At 39.4% G+C, this 19,197-nt stretch overlaps 1 protein-coding gene across 2 annotated transcripts; it reads right to left on the reverse strand.

The window, feature by feature from the left end:
• Window positions 1–241: 241 nt before the first annotated feature.
• LOC307006137 (meprin A subunit beta-like) lies at window positions 242–15,150 on the reverse strand. 2 transcript variants are annotated; one of them, XM_079626794.1, is made up of 16 exons: window positions 15,051–15,150; window positions 14,819–14,886; window positions 14,675–14,693; window positions 14,406–14,444; window positions 14,214–14,245; window positions 14,030–14,108; window positions 13,806–13,923; window positions 13,112–13,290; window positions 12,736–12,954; window positions 7,330–7,485; window positions 6,606–6,830; window positions 6,070–6,498; window positions 5,810–5,983; window positions 3,013–3,121; window positions 1,772–1,831; window positions 242–1,087 (listed from the first exon to the last, which is right to left on the reverse strand). In XM_079626794.1, exons 2-16 carry the CDS (start codon window positions 14,879–14,881, stop codon window positions 1,003–1,005), a joined length of 1,986 nt encoding a protein of 661 aa, XP_079482920.1. In that variant the 5' UTR covers window positions 14,882–14,886; window positions 15,051–15,150; the 3' UTR covers window positions 242–1,002. The 2 variants fall into 2 exon arrangements, with proteins under 2 accessions (XP_079482920.1, XP_079482921.1); XM_079626795.1 differs by having other exon boundaries at window positions 264–681.
• Window positions 15,151–19,197: the final 4,047 nt, after the last annotated feature.

Consider the following 19,197-nt stretch of genomic DNA (forward strand, 5'->3'; position numbering starts at 1 on the left):
TCGCCTTTTCAAGGCTTGGGCCCTAATAAATAATAATCCGAAGAAAAACAATAGGGCCTTCGCCTTTTCAAGGCTTGGGCCCTAATAATAATCCGAAGAAAAACAATAGGGCCTTCGCCTTTTCAAGGCTTGGGCCCTAATAATAAAGAAGAAGAAGAAGAAGAAGAAGAAGAATAAATAATAATCCTAAGAAAAACAATAGGGCCTTCGCCTTTTCAAGGCTTGGGCCCTAATGATTTGTGAAAAAAAACAACAAGATATTTAATGGATACCTGGTTTAATAAATGATAAAATACATTTCTTTCAAAGATTCAGCATAGAAACACTCTGCCATGATTGAAATAACATAGGGAATGAATACGGGTAATTTTAGACCCATGTTGTGCATTAGAAGGGTAGTGACACAAAAACTATGTTTATTCGAAAAGAAAGAAAGGAAAAATTTAAATAAGGATTTGTAATGATCTAAAACAAGTTAATTGAGGAATACCTGGAATACTAAATGATGAAATTAATTTCTTGCAAAGATATAGAAAATTAAAACTCAATCGGGTCACTTTAGACCCATGTTGTGCATCAAAGGGTTAATAAAAATGCACATTCAATGGTATGAAGTCCAGAAACTTGTTCTCCCCATCTTATGGGTTTCCTCCGGGTGCACAGGTTTTCTCCACAAGACATCTAGGATACATGAATGGGAGACAATAAATTGTCCATAGGCATGGGTGAAAGAGTGAATGTGTCTGATAGCCTTGATGGACTGGCCATCCATCCAGGGTATTACCCTACTTATGACCTGAGATGCTGGGATGAGCTACAATGGGATAGGAGATACAATGGGATAGGCCATGCAATCCTGAAAAGGACAAGTGCCTTGGAAAATGGATGGAAGGATTTAATGGAATCATACTCAGAAGGCTGAAGATAGATGCAGTGCTTTGACAATGGCTACAACAGACTCTTGTCAGACACTGGGTAGTGATTAATAGTGGCTTCTCGTGTTTAATTCACCAGAAAGCAAAACACCAAGAGGATCATAGAATTAACAGTCTTGGCACTGGAATTGCAAAATATGTCCAGACATCCACTAAAAGAGGAGAGAAATACAGATGTGATGATAAATACAATAAATTGAAAACACTGTCTGCCTTCACAATGGCCCCTAAATGGAAAATAATTATTATTAATTTCATCACATTTATTTTTGGAGTGGCCATGCAATAAGTAACTGTTTCATTTTACTTCATGTATTATTATAAAATGGTCCTGGGTTCAAAGCAGTGTGCTGAAATCTACAATATACTGCAGTAACAACTATGCAAAACACTTTTTCACTATATCACCACTATAAGCAGATTCTTTTTTATTAGTTCTGTTATGTTTAGGGACTGTGGCTGAATTCAGAATAGCATACCAATCCCTATAAAGATATTGCAGAAATAGTGAAAGTAGTGTGGTATGCTTTTTTTGAATTCAGCATATATCTTTTAGCAGAAGAATGCAACCATAAATGTGCTTATTAAAATTTTAGTAAAAATATTTTTTAACTTTTGGTATCTCTTTTACTTGTGAATATGGTACTCACTCCTCACAACTCTTTATTTATGATGATTATATTATCTATGATTACATTATAGCACAGCTTCCCGAATCTTATTGCTTCAGAATTGCAGTCAAACTATAAAGCAGATATTGATAATATAGTATGTTTTTTCAACATTTCCCATCCACATAAACATAAACAATATGACTGTATGAGATTGTGGCTTACCCTACAGTAGTTTCTGGTGTAGTTGTTGTTGAATTTGTCTGATGAGGTGTGGGAAGAGGTCTAGAAGGGAAGATACTGTTAATGTATCCAATTTCTTTCAGAAAAGTGTTTTAAACAATGATCATAAAAAAAATTCCTTCTATTCAAGGAACAATTTCCTAAGAATAGCACTTTGATTAATAAATAAGTGTAATTATAATTATTTGGTTTTTAAAAGGTATGCTATGTCGCTTTTTATTTATTTATTCAAAATGTTATTATTGAGAGAGTGCAAAAAACATCTTCCAAACCATGTCTTTACTTAATACACTTTGATATGGAAACCCTAAAGGGACATAGTGGTGGAAAAATATAAGATGGGAGGAAAAAGTAGTTTCCAAAGCTTTTGCGTTCCCTTGCAAAAACGTTTGCGTTCCCCCGAGAAACTTTGCGTTCACTCCCAAAATCTTTGTGTCCTCTCGCAAAAACCTTTGCGTTCCCCCCATAAACATTGTGTTTCCTAAAAGGACTAAAAAGGTTTGCAAGTGAATGCAAAGTTTTTCGGGGGAAAGCAAGACATTTGCGAGAGACTGCAAAAGCATTAAATTTTTTATTTTTTATTTGTAATATTATTTTATTAGTTCTGTTATGTTTAGCGACTGTGGCTGAATTCAGAATAGCATACTAGCATACCAATCCCTATAAAGATATTGCAGAAAGAGAGTATGTGGTAGTATGCTATTTTGAATTCAGCGTATATCTTCTAGCAGAAGAATGCAACCACAAATTTGCTTATTAACATGTTTTAGTAAAAATCAAGCGTAGCATCAGATCTGGCAGGTCACGTTAGTGAAGCTTGCATCAGCTGACTCTCTACCTATAGGAATAACTATACATATATAAGTTCCTTCAGTATTATCAGCAGCTATCACGTTTCTCAGGAGCTAGTTACCCTCCTCCATCCCCAGCTCCTCCTCTCGTCAGTCAAGATTTGGCATTCTGATTACCCCTGAATCAAGCTAAAATTCTCTAATTATGTTGTACATTAAAATGAATTAACGATATCTGCAATACATTCAAATTGGTTCTGTTCTGTTTACCCTAAGGGGGGTTATTGTTGCTCACCCTGCTCTTATCCATGCTAGGCTGCATGGATGAGCAGGGCCCAGAACAGAACCATACCGCCAATCCTAACTATGCTAATTGTCAATCGTATTTGACGATGGTGGTCCTGCCAGAACAACAGTTAAAGGGTTATTCACCTTGGAGCACATGGTCCCTGCTGGGAACTTGCATCAGGAGTAATGTTGAAGTTCTTCACTATCACTTTAGAGCAGGGTAGAGAGTCTTTCTGAAGGAGCCCTGAGATATCTATGAAAAAGTTTTCATGATTATTACAACATTTAGAAAGGGAGACAAGAAGATACACGTTATTGGGTTCACAAGAACAAGACGAGACGCTATTTATACGAAATCTTCAATGACAAAATATGTGATATATGTATAATACATATATAATAACAATGAGGCAATAATAATTGGTTCAAATAAAGTATCAAAAGCAAGAAATCATGTGGTTTTATTGAACAAGACTGTTAAAATACATAATGTAACTTCTAAACAATAATCAACTTCTGTACATTACGTATTATAACAAATGCATGCAGAGGGCGCCAACGGCCTGGTGAATGTTGTTGTTACAACTTACAGGATTATCAAATCCTTGTTTAATATTGGCCAATCAACATTTAATTCAAATGTTCACTTAATCTTAAATATTCGGCCTATTCTTTAAGATACTGTAGTTAGAACTGAACAAGAACATGTGGACATTAAAACATGCAAACTCAGAGCGAGGGTTTAAACTTTTTATTGAAATCGCGATGAACAACAAATCATTCAGAAATAATTTTATTTCTATAATTTAATTAATATTTTTAAAATATTTTAAAAATAACACTATAAAATGGTTTTAATATCGTTCGGGCAGAGGCTGCAGCCTTAGAAATAGGTCTAATAATGTGGGGTTTTTTTACTGGTTAAACGACATGCGTAAAATGCAATTGAGGATTTTTTTTAAGTCAACCCCTCAAATATAATCTAGGAATCGTGACAGTCCTATTTTGTAACGAATGTCAGACAGAACAACATCATGCAAATAAGATTTTGCCACAAACTCAACCAAAGCCACTTGTGAAGGATAGGCTGCAACCTTAGTAGACAAACAGTAGGCTTGTTCGACTATGCAGCACTGCACAGACTTGAAACAGTGCATGCCGGTTCGAAGTTTTGTCTGACTTGAGACAGCGCTAATGCCACATCACTGTGACGTATGGCATCAAAGTCTACCTCGAAAGTAGACGGAGCACATTGTAACAGCTTTTGTTGCTGGAAAAAAACCTTTAACTAAACCCCTGAGATGTACCATGTACTGTGCCTTATATTTGCAGATTGCCTTCATGGACCAACTTAATTTGAATATAACTCATGAATTGCGAGTGGTCATTTGTGGAGCAATGCATTTAGAATTCTACACTACTCACTTAATCAGTTTCTCATTTACAAACAGCCTTCAAGAAGTAACATCATTCAAATTTAACTTCCGAGTTGAGCTTGGACAAATTATTTTATTCGCACACTACCTTCATGGAACACCTGAAATCTAACTTGATTCCTGAGTTGCGCATGGACACACTTTAATTACAGACTGCCTTTATGGAGCAAAGTGAAAAAATGTTGTGTTCGGTTGTGGTTCCTTCATCATAAGTAAGTTACTCTGCCATATGGTTGCACTTTTGCCTAAGTTACAGGATAGCTTTAACTACCTCTTTGTTAGCTCACATTTACAGCGGTAAGCTTCAAAACCTTTTATATCGTTAAACCGTACCGTTAAACCGCTCTTGTTATTGTTATGGTTTCTATTATTAATCAAGTGACTCTTTCCTGCTGTGTTTTTTTCTTTTATTTAGTTTTTTCTTTTTTTCTTCTATGCAAGCGGCAACTCTCACCAATCGGTTACACCCAGCCACAGTCGTCGAACACACTTATCATTTAACCTACTAGCGTCAGAATGGCATCGCCATTCACAATTCCTCTCCCGTGGCCTCATGGGATAGTAACGTGTCCATTGTATGCACACTTCAGAATCTTGCCGGAAGAAGTAGGTCATATGGGTACTTTTTGCCTACTCTTTTAGGAGTACTGTGAATTCGGACATGTCTTTTGTTACATACTGTTTTTCGCCTGCTATATAGCGAAGTATTCAATTTTGGATACAGCCCATCTTTGACTATTCCATGCTAACGCGAGGTTTTATTTGGTAAACATGACAATATAACATTGCAACTACACAAAAATAGCTTTTACTGGAAAACACAGATTTGTGAGCTTTAGTGGAACTGAAGGTCAGAATAAACATGAAACGCACGTGACCATTTTCAAGCTGTGAATCTGGCCAATCGTGGAACAGCTGTATCGTCATCATTGCTTGTGCTTGTGCAGCCGCTCTTTAGAAGCTGCGCTGGCTGAGTCCTCCGGCTGCTCTCGAATCGCTCTCGTGGTACTTTGATGCCATACGTCACAGTCATGTGGTGTCAGCGCTGTCTCAAGTCGGAAAACATTTCTACCTGGCATGCACTGCTTCAAGTCAACCGCCAATTAGTCTCTACAATTACTGCATGAAGTCAAACAAGAGTATCGTTACATTTTAATATCGTGAGATCGCAGCACACTAGATCTCGTCACACCCCTAACATTTAGCTAAATGTTCTCAGAACATTTCAGCTGTGGAATTTCACAGCCACCCATTTGAATTTTTGCCATCATAGCCTCACACAGAACGTTTTCGCAAAAGAAATGGAAAAGAATGCAGGGGTCTAAAACCAGAAGTTGAATTTCTTTAAGTTGACACAGCGTGCATTATTGCGCAAGATGTGGAAAAAGCAGTGAGACGCAGCGTTCACAGACATTTGTCTAGCTAGCACATGTTGTTATCTATGTGAACCGGGCCTTAATCTGCCCTTTCTGTACTCAAAACAGGGTTTCTTTCGGGTAACCTACCTTGCATGCTGAAGAGAAAAATTATGTCACCACCCTTGATAAACTCTCTTCTAGTCAGATCATCTTTTATTATAAGATATGGATAGATTGAAAATGTTCCCACATATACAGTCTCATTGCTAATGGTGACCCGAGTTCCATTATTTCCAGGATTGTCCCAGTAATATAGGCCATCTGTAAAAAAAAAAAAAAAAAATTATTGGATCTTTAGCTAAGTAAAATGCTGCATATAAAACACAGAAAATTAATCAGATTCTCACTGGTAGATGTCAAAGCAGGGTCAGTAGTGATGCTTTGTTCTAAGGACATGCGCTTCTGCATGTGTGGATTCTGGTCAAGCATCTGAAAGGTTATTTGTCTCCATGGACAAGGCCACTGCAACTTGTCATCATATGCACCAGATACCAGACGAACATACATATAAAGGTAATTCTGATCCACCACTAATGCAGCCTGAAAGCGATAACCATCACTGGAGTAATACAATGGACTGTAATGTATTGAAGATTCCCTTGAAAAGTCCTTTATCTGCCATGTGTGGGGACACTCAGTCTCTGAAATATTGATATCATCCAGTGAAAAGCCTCCACTGGAGTTTCCAGCTCCTTTACGGGCTTCAAATACAACTTGGAAGGTTTTATTTGCATTCAGTGGCACATGATGCAGTTTCCAGTAATTACCAGGGAGTTCTGCAAGAATTAAACGGTAAAATTAAACATTTTAGGAACATTTTAAAAGCATAGGCCACTTGTTTTTCCCCCTGTAATATTACATTATACTTGAAGAAGAGACATACCTGTGATCTGATCCATAAGTCTGAGAGTTCCTTTGTTGCCTGCTTCATTCTGGTACTCTCGGATCCAGATGTTGAGCTGGTCAGACTCACTACCACTGTGATAGTAGTAGAACTGCAGGCACTGGACTTTGCAGTCTCTTTTAGGGGTCATTGTTTTGCTCTCCATTCTGGCTGTGTCCCCTTCCTTTCTCCCCTCAGTGCTGAAGTGCATGAAAAGAGACGTCCCTGCAGACATGAAAACAAATGTATAGTTGTGTGGAACTGGGTGGTACAGTGACTGCAACTGTGGATGGTAGTGAAGCATTTATTTTTGGGCAATTTAAATAAAGTAAAAGTCTCTTGCTGTAGGGGTGCAACGGATCACAGTTGATCCTTGATCTGTACGGACCAGAATCGGCACGCATGTGATTCGCGGATTAACTGCCAAGTTTAACCATCACAGAGTGAAAGTTTATCATTTGGACGTGTTTTGTCTTGCCAATTTACACATTCAAACAAAATTATACACGGAAGAAGAGGTGAAAACTGGGACTCGTGCGTTATCTATAAATTAAAATCAAAGTTACATTTACCCCTTTACAAAGTTACCATTTAAATTTTTTTTATTATTATTGTAAAAAACCCGTAAATGATCCAAACCGTGTGTTTTGTGATTCGTTGCACCACCATCTTCCTGTGATATCAAAACAGACACTTTCCACTGACTGACTGTAACGGATCTCACCATTTTGTTCTTTGCTCAAGTAGGTGTGGTCAGTCACATTAATGCCACTCACTGACTTCACTCTCTGCCAGCCATAAACAGCAGCAGAACAGACACTCATCTGACACAGAGATTCATCATCAAAACTGCAGTGGTCAAGGAAAGAGATGGAGGAATCTGTAATCCAAACAGACAAATATTGAGGCAAAATCAATTGCACATCCAAATTTAGCCCAGTTAGATGTGTCCCTGGGTCAACATATTTTGTTGATCCTGGAAAAACATTTAAAAAATGTATGTAATGTAATTGATGTTGATTCAGGAACATGTTGCACTTCAATTCTGCAACTCAATTCCTTACAACTTCCCATTCATTACATGTGTGTTGTCCATCAAGGAATTTGCCTTTAGAATATTACCAGAACAGTACCAGGCATAGATATTATATAGAGACTAGATGCCCTATTGGCCGCTGGGCACTGAGAAATACGGCCGCCATCTTAAACCGGTCGTACTCCTATTTGTTGCTTAGCAGCAGTTAGATTCCAGAGCACTGTGGAGCATTTTCCTGTTCTAATCGGCGGACCATCGCAAATAGGGCCCGGGATTACTTTTCACAAGTAAATTTGGTAACACTTTAAAATACGGATCCTTCATTAATGAATAACTACACAGGAACAAATGAGTAACACAATGTTAACAATCTACTACAGTTAACTAACAAGTAACTCTGATTAACGAATTAGTAATTAATAGCACACAGATTTAAGTGGTAGTTCACTATTAACTAATCAATAACTACTATTTTTTTTAATACTTCCCAGAGAACTACTGAATTTTTTTACAGATTTAAGTGGTAGTTCACTAATAACTAATCAATAACTACTATTTTTCAATACTTCCCAGATAAATAATGAAAAAAAATTCACAATTCATGCAAAACTTAATAACTAATGCAGGAAAAATTACTAGCACTAGATTAACATTACTGCTAGATACTGTACACTAATTATAAATATGTAATAGCGTAGCAGACTTATGATTTGGGAAAGCTGTCAATAATTAGCCTATGCACTGCTGTCTTTTAGAGAACTATTCATAAACTAAATAATTTTTAAGAATTGTTTTTATAAATGCACTTGTCTGGAACACTTACCCTGTGGCCGATTTTCCGGCATTCCTCTGGACTGGCTTTGAATAACTAGACTCATCATGGTGAGTACTGGAACATACTGAGTCATCAGCCATCCAAATACCAGTTATTTCATTATTTAACCTACTTCTCAAAAGTGTTTTTATGGATGTCTCTTTGCTCATAATGTATATATATATATATAAATATGTGTGTGTATATATATCCTGTGAATGATTAGATTATTCTACCCTTTCGGGTTGGCTCTTCATTAGTAACTACAGCATGGAATCATGATAACTAGTAATGACTCAAGTGTTAATGCATACTTCTATAGAAACTACTAATTATTTGGATCCGTATTCTAAAGTGAAGATCATGTTAACTAACTAGTAATGACTCAAGTGTTACTACATACTTCTATAGGAATTACTAATTATTTGGATCTGTATTCTAAAGTGAAGATCATGTTAACTAACTAGTAATGACTCAAGTGTTACTACATACTTCTATAGGAATACCAAACACAAGTCATTTCAAGCGTATGAGATATTGTTTGTGAACCTTTAAATACTATACTTTTAGAAAATTTCTTTAGAAGTATGCATTAACACTTGAGCCATTACTAGTTAGTTAAAGGGATAGTTCACTTTAAAATTAAAATTATGTCATCATTTACTCACCCTCAAGTTGTTTCAAACCTGTATTAATTTATTTATTCTGCTGAACACAAAGAAAGATATTTTGAAGAATGTCGGTAACCAAACAGTAGACTGTACCCATTGACTTCCATAGTATTTTTTTTTCCTACTATGGAAGTCAATGGGTACAGTCTACTGTTTGGTTACCAACATTCTTCAAAATATCTTTCTTTGTGTTCAGCAGAAGAAATAGATTAATACAGGTTTGAAACAACTTGAGGGTGAGTAAATGATGACAGAATTTTAATTTTAAAGTGAACTATCCCTTTAACTAACTAGTAATGGCTCAAGTGTTAATGCATACTTCTAAAGAAATTTTCTAAAAGTATAGTATTTAAAAGTTCACAAACAATATCTCATACGCTTGAAATGACTTGTGTTTGGTATTCCTATAGAAGTATGTAGTAACACTTGAGTCATTATTAGTTAGTTAACATGATCTTCACTTTAGTATACAGATCCAAATAATTAGTAATTCCTATAGAAGTATGTAGTAACACTTGAGTCATTACTAGTTAGTTAACATGATCTTCACTTTAGTATACAGATCCAAATAATTAGTAATTCCTATAGAAGTATGTAGTAACACTTGAGTCATTACTAGTTAGTTAACATGATCTTCACTTTAGAATACGGATCCAAATAATTTGTAAGTCCTATAAAAGTATGCATTAACACTTGAGTCATTACAAGTTATCATGATTCCATGCTGTAGTTACTAATGAAGAGCCAACCCGAAAGGGTAGAATCATCTAATCATTCACAGGATATATACACACACATATTTATACTGTATATATATATATATATATATATATATATACATATGAGCAAAGAGACATACATAAAAACACTTTTGAGAGGTAGGTTAAATAATAAAATAACTGGTATTTGGATGGCTGATGACTCAGTATGTTCCAGTACTCACCAGTACTCCAGTACTCATGAGTCTAGTTATTCAAAGCCAGTCCAGAGGAATGCCGGAAAATCGGCCACAGGGTAAGTGTTCCAGACAAGTGCATTTATAAAAACAATTCTTAAAAATTATTTAGTTTATGAATAGTTCTCTAAAAGACAGCAGTGCATAGGCTAATTATTGACAGCTTTCCCAAATCATAAGTCTGCTACGCTATTACATATTTATTAGTGTACAGTATAGCAGTAATGTTAATCTAGTGCTAGTAATTTTTCCTGCATTAGTTATTAAGTTTTGCATGAATTGTGCTTTTTTTTCATTATTCATCTGGGAAGTATTGAAAAATAGTAGTTATTGATTAGTTATTAGTGAACTACCACTTAAATCTGTAAAAAAATTCAGTAGTTCTCTGGGAAGTATTAAAAAAATAGTAGTTATTGATTAGTTAATAGTGAACTACCACTTAAATCTGTGTGCTATTAATTACTAATTCGTTAATCAGAGTTACTTGTTAGTTAACTGTAGTTACTAGATTGTTAACATTGTGTTTCTCATTTGTTCCTGTGTAGTTATTCATTAACGAAGGATCCGTATTTTAAAGTGTTACCGTAAATTTTAACATTACCGTACTTTTGGTTGTATTTTGTGAATAGAATATTACCAGATAATTGAGAAGGGGCAAGGATCTTTGATATTACTGTAACGTTAGGCTACTGAAATCGTAGCCAGCTAATGTTAGCTAGGCTATGTTTACTGCATCACTCGGCATGGAGAGGTTGGGTAAAGTAATAATTACAAGAGCTTCTCGGTTATCAGATACAAGCATTCAACGGCCCTGTAGTATAAATATAGGTTATTTGTGTTTGCGCACGTGATATCAGGAAGCAAAGTATGTAATAACGTTACCTGTGTAATACACACGACGGCGATGCGCAAATCGAGTTTGTGTGTGTGTGTGTGAGTGTGTGAGAGAGAGTAAGTGTATGTGTGTGTGTCACAAATCATTATTGTTTCTTCAACTTATTAAAATATCTTACTTTACTGCAACTATCTGTTTCTGCTTCTTTATCATATTTATAGTGTGTGATTTATAAAATACCTTAGTTATATCCTACATCACATATTTTGATTTTGGACGTCTGGTCACTTTATATCTTATATCAGAATATTATATTACTGTTAAGCCTACTATGAATATTAAAATATGGCGAACCATGTGTCCTGTAGCATAGCGACATTTGCAGAAAAAAACCTGCGTGAAAATCAGTTCGGTATTCTGTGAGGTATGATTAATTAAATGCGCTGACAGCTCATTGCACCTGCCATACAGATTACACTGAGTGGAGCGGGTGACCGGTTTAAGATGGCGGCCCCATGGCTCGACCGCGCTAGTAGGCAGTAGAGGTCGATAGGGCGTCTATCTATATGATGTCTATGGTACCAGGAAGGAAGGACTAACAGGAAGTGACTTAACAGGCAGTGACATCATCACATGACACAAATACGATGATTTTTTTACAACGAGGTATGTAAACAGAAAAGTAATGAAACTTCACATTTTTACCTGAGAATGTATTTATATTATGTACCAACAAATATTTAAAACAAATATTCTAAATTTAAACACAACATGTTTTCCCTTGTCTTCCACATCAGACTTCAAGTTCTACTAAAATGTTTAACATCCACAAACTGCTAAATGAAAACAATGTGTGTAAAATGTTTCACATCCACAAACTGCCAAATGAAAACAATGGGCCCTATCTTGCACCCAGCGCAATTGACTTTGAACACCGACGCATGTATCATTCCTATTTTGCACCCGCGCACAGCGGACTTTTCCCTCCACAGGCGCACGTCGGTAAATTGCGCTCGCGGAGGCGGTTCAGCGCAAAGAGGAGGCGTGTTCCGGCGCAAAACTCCCCTGGTGCTATTTTCCAGTTTTAGAAAGCAATTGCGCCACTGACCAGGAAAAAAACAGTCTAAAGACAGTGGCGCGTTGCGCGTTAGTGATATGGTATTTTAAGGGCGCGTGCTTGGCCATAATGTAGCGTGTTAACGCGCATACACTTTGATTCTCTAATAATTATAAACAAACGTAGCAGTTTTCATTTGTGCAAATCATACATTATTACAAGGAAAAATATGAACACACGAGGGAAATCATTGTTGTGTCCGTGAAGATGTGAACAAGATCTATCTAGATTTTTTTTTTTTTAATCTAGATTAGGCTAAACATTTACTCAAATTATACGCCTGTTTAACCGAAGCTAATTTGGGTGGGTTTCTCCCATCATCCCCATACAATGTCACTTCTCTGTGTTTTACGGCCCTGACGAGAACGTCGGTCTCCTCGGCTGTGAACCGCTCCTGGCGTGCGCTGGCAAATCCGCCGTTATAATAGCGATCCGCCATGGAACAAGCGCGCATGCTCTTAAAGGGAATGTGAGAGGACGCTCTGATTGGTTTATTTCACGTTACGCCCAAACCACACCTATGAATAATGAAGCTACTTCAGACCAACCCCTTTTAGATTTGCGCCAAGCGCAAGAGTCGTTTATCCCGCCAGGAAAATAGCAACAGCGCCGGGATCTGCCCACAAAGTTACTTGCGATTTGCGCTTTGACACTTGCGTTTCAGATCGTTAAAATAGGGCCCAATGTGTGTAAAATACTCACTGCATTTATAGAGTTTGTTGAGCTCAATCGAATCATATTCACTGATGTCCAGGCGTTGACCAATCACATCTTGGAACTCAGGAAGCTTGGTGATGATCGTGGGTCCATCACCGTTTCTGAAGGCATTTTTATCATAATGCATCACAGAGTAATAGTCATATGGGGTGCCTTGGGTGGTGGTCACATTCTCGCTGTATTTATCAAAATTGCTCTCAAAGCCTGAAAATAAAGACTTTGAAGTTATTAAGGTGATTATTCATAAAGAATTACTTATTTAAGTGCTGATTAGTTAAATGGGCACTGCAATCAATGTCAGTGAATGTCTGTATTTAACTATTTTACTATTTTCTTTAAAATACTAAAAGTTCAGAGCAACCTTTTATGATGTTTTCAATTTTGATGGTCAAATAATCATCTCTGTCATATCTTGACTGCTCATGCCAAAATCCTAGTGCATGGAGAAACTCGTGCTCAACAATGGCTTTTATTCCACAGCCATTTCCAATGGAAACAGTCTGGCCTCCAGGAGATGTACGCCCAACATATGACCAACACCTGCAAAATAAGTGAGAGATAACAGGATATTCACGGGGCACACAGGAGCATTAATATTTTGAGAATTTGTTAACTGATGAATGTTTTAAGGCCCTTTCACACCAAGATTGATAACTATAAAGATAACTATAAGCTTATCCACACCAGCGGACAATAATGTTCTGTTTATTATAAGTGCACGCTGAGTTTTGTCATCTGCCGCTTTTTTCCATCAGCTGAAAAAAAGTTCTGAAAGTAATTCTAATGATATTGTTCAGTGAGAAGCCTCCACTGGAATTTCCTGCTCCTTTACTCACTTCAAATACAAATTAGTTACAAATACTATCAGTTATCGATATAGTTGTGGTGTGGCTATTCTTTTATATTTAGAATTATTTTTATTATTTTTATCGCTTTAGGTGTGAATGGGCATTTATACTATACATTCAGTATAGTATAGTTTAGGCTGTATCGGAATAGTCTATAATACCACATATTACTAATATTGTGTATTACTGACTGGAAGCATACTGTACCCTTCAAGACTCTCCACTGAGATGTAAAAATCTTCTGTTGCTCTGGGCTTAAAGTCAATACATGATTTCAGTCTGAACTGCTCAAAAGCTCTCAAAATTACTCCTTTATAATTCATACCTATAATCACAATCAAAAATACATGATGGATGAAAAACATATTAAAGTAAAACTAATTAAAAAAATTTTTTGTTAAACTGTAAATGAGAAATCCATGTTTTCTTACTAAGATGCACACTCAGGTTATAGGGGACAGGAATATCCCACCGGAACTGATTCCCAAGAATGGCACTCCTTTGATTAGGCTTTAAAGCAAATTGTTTTAAGTACCCTTAGAAATATTATATTGACTGATTTCTGAATTATCTAATATTCAATGTATTTTGAGAATTACTTAGAACAGAACTCACCACCATGATGTCTCCTTCTCTGAGATTTAAACCTAGCAATCAGTTTAAAGTAAATATGCTTGCGTTCAGTTTACGGTAAATATGCTTGAATAAAATAGGAGTATAAATAATGATTTATGAACAAAAACAGATACTATGTTAGCTTACTGCTAATATAAATGTACTTTAGTTCTTGAGATAATATAGTTTTACCTTTGTTTATATCTGGAATATCCTTCCATTCCTCAGTGCCTTTGAGGAGAATATAATGAAGGAAACAAAAGAAGACAAAGAAGTTATGTCGGAAAAATAGAATTGAGTGCTAGACAAAAACAATTTTACTGAAACAATCTGAAAGTTAAATGAGAAAAAAAGAGCAATCAAAACTTCTGACTGTAATCACAACATGATCTTTTACACTGCACAAGTGAGACATATTACAATAACATTACAACAGATTCATGTCAGTGTGCTGTACTTACCATTTATATCAGGTTGTGGCTGAAAACATGAGATATGAAAACAATACTCAGATATCAAGAAACATATGTTTAAAAATAAACAACTGTATATCACCTTTACAACGACAATGTATTATAATATAAGCTTTCTACTACCCAACTTACCATTGGTGATGCAAGACGAAGAGCCAAAGCCAAACTCAGCAGAAGAAAAGCACATAACTGCATTTTTACTGGGAATCATAATGATTACATTTTATGAATGATGTTTTATTGAATTAATTTTGCATTGCAAGCAAAATGCAAGGGATACACCCATTATGTTGAAAAACTACTATCTTAATTACATTTAAGACCATGAAAATATGTGATTAATAAATAAAAGTGGGATACATACCAGTTCAGTCAATAACGGCTAAAGTTGAAACATAAAACTGCTTAACCACCGAGCTTGGCAGGTAATAACCAAGTGAGAGACCCTTGAAGTCTGACAGATTATTTAAACATGCAAGCAGGCTACAGTTTTATACTTCCTTATGAGCTCCCATTGGCCATTGGAAACAACGACACACACACACACACACACACACACACACACACACACACACACACACACACACACACACACACACACACACACACACACACACACACACACACACACACACACACACACACACACACACACACACACACACACACAGACACACACAGACACTGTCATGAGGGTAAGCGGACAACACAGCAGGTTTGGAGAAACAGTCACTTTAATTAGAGCTTGACAAGTCTTGACAAATATGCAGCCTCAAAAGAAACAAAAGACTACCCGAGGTAGTTCGAAACACAGGGAGCGCGTAAAGCAAACAGGTGAACAAAGGTCTGTTAGACTGGAGCTGCGTGGCTGAATTCCCCGTGAGTGATAGCGTCCGGGAGGCAGACGAGGCGGTCAGCGATTCTCTGGACTGGGTTCGATACCGACACACACGGGTCCACGCGACAGGACTGAGACAGGACAAAAATAGCGTCAGACACAATACAGTTCACAAAAGCAAATGCAATACTCCAGCGAGGTCTGATAGAAAGAAGAGCCAGGATATAGGGAAGCAATCAGTGAGAAAGGAGGGACAGGTGATGAGAGTAATAGGCCAAGACTGGTAAAGAGCATCAGCTGAAAGACATGAAAGTAGATTGAAGAGGTATGTGCGTAAATGGGTCAGCGTGTGAGTATGTGAATGGGCGTTACTAAACCGCGTGTGTGTGTGTGTGTGTGTGTGTGAGATAGAGTCAGAGAAAGCACCCAGATCATGACAGTGCCCCCCCCTCAACAGCGCCTCCTGGCGCAATAGAGGAGGAGGACTGGCGGGACCGGAGGAAGTCATCAATGAGTGACTGATCCAGGATATCCCGGGACGGTACCCAGCTCCTCTCCTCAGGACCGTAACCCTCCCAGTCCACTAAGAACTGCCGACCTCGTCCCCGGCGTCGAACGTCCAGCAATTTGTGAACCGTATAAATAGGTGTTCCCTCGACGCGCACCGGAGGTGTGGTAACGAGCGGGGAAGAACGAACGGCGGGTTTAATTCGTGAGACGTGAAACACCGGGTGTACGCGACGTAGGTACCGAGGAAGTCTTAACTGGACCGTGACAGGACTGAGAACCCTAGAAACGCGGAAAGGCCCAATAAAACGAGGAGCGAGTTTACGGGACGCGGACTGAAGGGGAAGGTCGGCAGACGACAACCAGACCCTCTGTCCGCAACGATACTTAGGGCTCTTTATGCGGCGGCGATTGGCTGCGATTGACAGAGCGCGGACCTGACCCCTAACCATGTGCGTTTACAACGACGAACGAACTCCTGCACGGACGGCACCCTAGAGTCCACCTCCTGGGAGGGAAAAAGAGGAGGCTGGTAACCTAGGCTGGCCTGAAATGGAGATAGCCCCGTAGCGGACGAAGGCAGGGAATTATGAGCGTATTCGGCCCAGGGAAGTTGTTCTGCCCAGGACGCAGGATTCCGAAAAGCCAAAGCGCGCAAAATACGACCAATAGATTGATTGGCGCGCTCCGCCTGCCCATTCGTTTGGGGGTGAAAACCCGAGGAGAGACTGACAGAAGCCCCAATAGACCTACAAAACTCCTTCCAGAATAATGCAGTGAATTGGGGACCTCTGTCAGAAACGACATCGGAGGGAAGACCGTGAAGTCTGAAAACGTGTTCTACCAATAACTGGGCGGTCTCCTTTGCAGAGGGTAACTTGGGAAGCGGAACGAAGTGTGCGGTCTTAGAAAAACGGTCTATGATGGTTAAAATCACCGTATTATCTAAAGACGCGGGGAGACCCGTAATAAAATCAAGCGCAATGTGCGACCATGGTCTAGACGGAATGGGTAAGGGTCTTAGAAGACCGGCTGGGGGGGTGTTACTCGACTTGGTCTGAGCGCAGTCCGTGCATGCCGCAATAAAGCGCCGCGTATCCTTCTCACAAGTGGGCCACCAAAACCGCTGACGAACGGAGGCTAACGTGCCCCTAACGCCGGGATGGGCAGCGAATTTGGACGAATGGGCCCACTGCAACACCGCACGGCGCGCCGAGATAGGTACAAACAAGCGGTTACGGGGGCATGAGTGAGGCGTAACAACCTGAGTCAATGCGCGCTTGACAAGCCTCTCGATACCCCAAACGGCGGCGCCTAATACGCGTTCCGCAGGTACTATAGGAACGTCGGAAATGGTCTCAACAGTGGGGTCGTAAAGTCGTGAAAGAGCGTCAGGCTTAACATTCTTAGTACCCGGACGAAACGAGATGGAAAAATCAAACCGTGTAAAGAATAGCGTCCACCGAGCTTGTCTAGCGTTCAGACGTTTGGCCGAACTAATATATTCAAGGTTACGATGGTCCGTCCAAACGACAAACGGAACCGAAGACCCCTCCAACCACTGACGCCACTCCTCGAGTGCGAGACGTACAGCGAGCAATTCGCGGTTTCCCACATCATAGTTGCGCTCGGACGGCGACAACTTGTGTGAGAAAAACGCGCAAGGATGTACTTTACCATCCGCGGTCGAGCGTTGAGAGAGGATGGCCCCGACCCCCACCTCGGAAGCATCCACCTCAACAATGAATTGTTTAGAAACGTCGGGGTAAAGTAGAATGGGCGCAGATGTGAACAGAGACTTCAGACGATCGAACGCATCCTGAGCCGAACTAGACCACACAAACCGGGTCCTAGAAGAGGTTAACGAAGTCAAGGGAGCCACGACCTGACTATAATTGTGAATGAAGCGTCTGTAAAAGTTAGCAAACCCAAGGAAACGCTGAAGTGCAACTCGAGAATCAGGTACGCGCCACTCAGTGACAGCCCTGACCTTGTCCAGATCCATGCTAACCCCTTCGGCAGAAATAACCGAACCCAAAAAGGAAATAGAGTTAGCATGAAACTTGCACTTCTCAGCCTTCACAAAGAGCTTATTCTCCAACAGACGCTGCAAAACCCGCCGAACGTGCTGAACGTGAATCTCGATGGAGGGGGAAAAGATGAGTATGTCATCTAAATACACGAAAACGAAAACGTTAAGCATATCCCTAAGAACGTCGTTGACCAACGCTTGAAAGACGGCGGGAGCGTTGACCAGACCGAACGGTAAAACCCGATATTCGAAGTGCCCCAGGGGGGTGTTAAACGCCGTCTTCCATTCATCCCCCTCCTTGATGCGGATCAAATGATAGGCGTTGCGGAGAATGAGTTTAGTAAAGATCCTTGCGCCCTGCAAGAGCTCGAAAGCTGAAGACATAAGTGGTAGGGGATAACGGTTCTTAATGGTTATGTCATTCAGCCCTCGATAATCTATGCAAGGACGCAAGGACCCATCTTTCTTCTTAACGAAGAAAAACCCCGCCCCCGCCGGTGACGTCGAAGAAACTATAGTACCCGCGTCTAGACACTCAGATAGATAACTCTCAAGAGCCTCACGCTCGGGCGCAGACAAAGAATATAACCGTCCGCGAGGAGGAGTGCTACCGGGAACGAGGTCGATTGCGCAATCATAGGGCCGATGAGGGGGAAGAGAGGCGGCACGTGCCCGGCTGAACACCATCCCGAGATCCTGGTATTCCTCCGGAACCCCGGACAAATCCCCGAGCTCCTCCTGAATAACAGAGACAGAAGAGACAGAAGGAGGAGCAGAAGTCAAACAGTTAACATGACACGAAACATTCCACGACACAACAGAATCCTTACACCAATTAATCTGAGGATTATGCTTAATAAGCCACGGATGGCCTAAAACAACAGGATGAAAGGGAGAATTAAAAATAAGAAAAGACATGGTCTCACGATGGTTACCAGAAACCGTGAGTGTCAATGGGAGAGTCTCTCGTCTTACTCTAGGAAGGGAACTTCCATCAAGCGCGAATAGGGGCGTGGCTCCCTCAAGCTCTCTGAGCGGGATACCCTGAGCGCGCGCCCAAGTCTCATCGAGAAAACATCCCTCCGCACCAGAGTCAATGAGGGCCTTACAGGTGGCAGAAAACCCCGGCCATCG

The sequence above is a fragment of the Phoxinus phoxinus genome (genome assembly GCF_949152265.1).
Source record: "Phoxinus phoxinus genome assembly, chromosome: 10".
In the NCBI taxonomy this organism is placed as follows: Eukaryota; Metazoa; Chordata; class Actinopteri; order Cypriniformes; family Leuciscidae; genus Phoxinus; species Phoxinus phoxinus.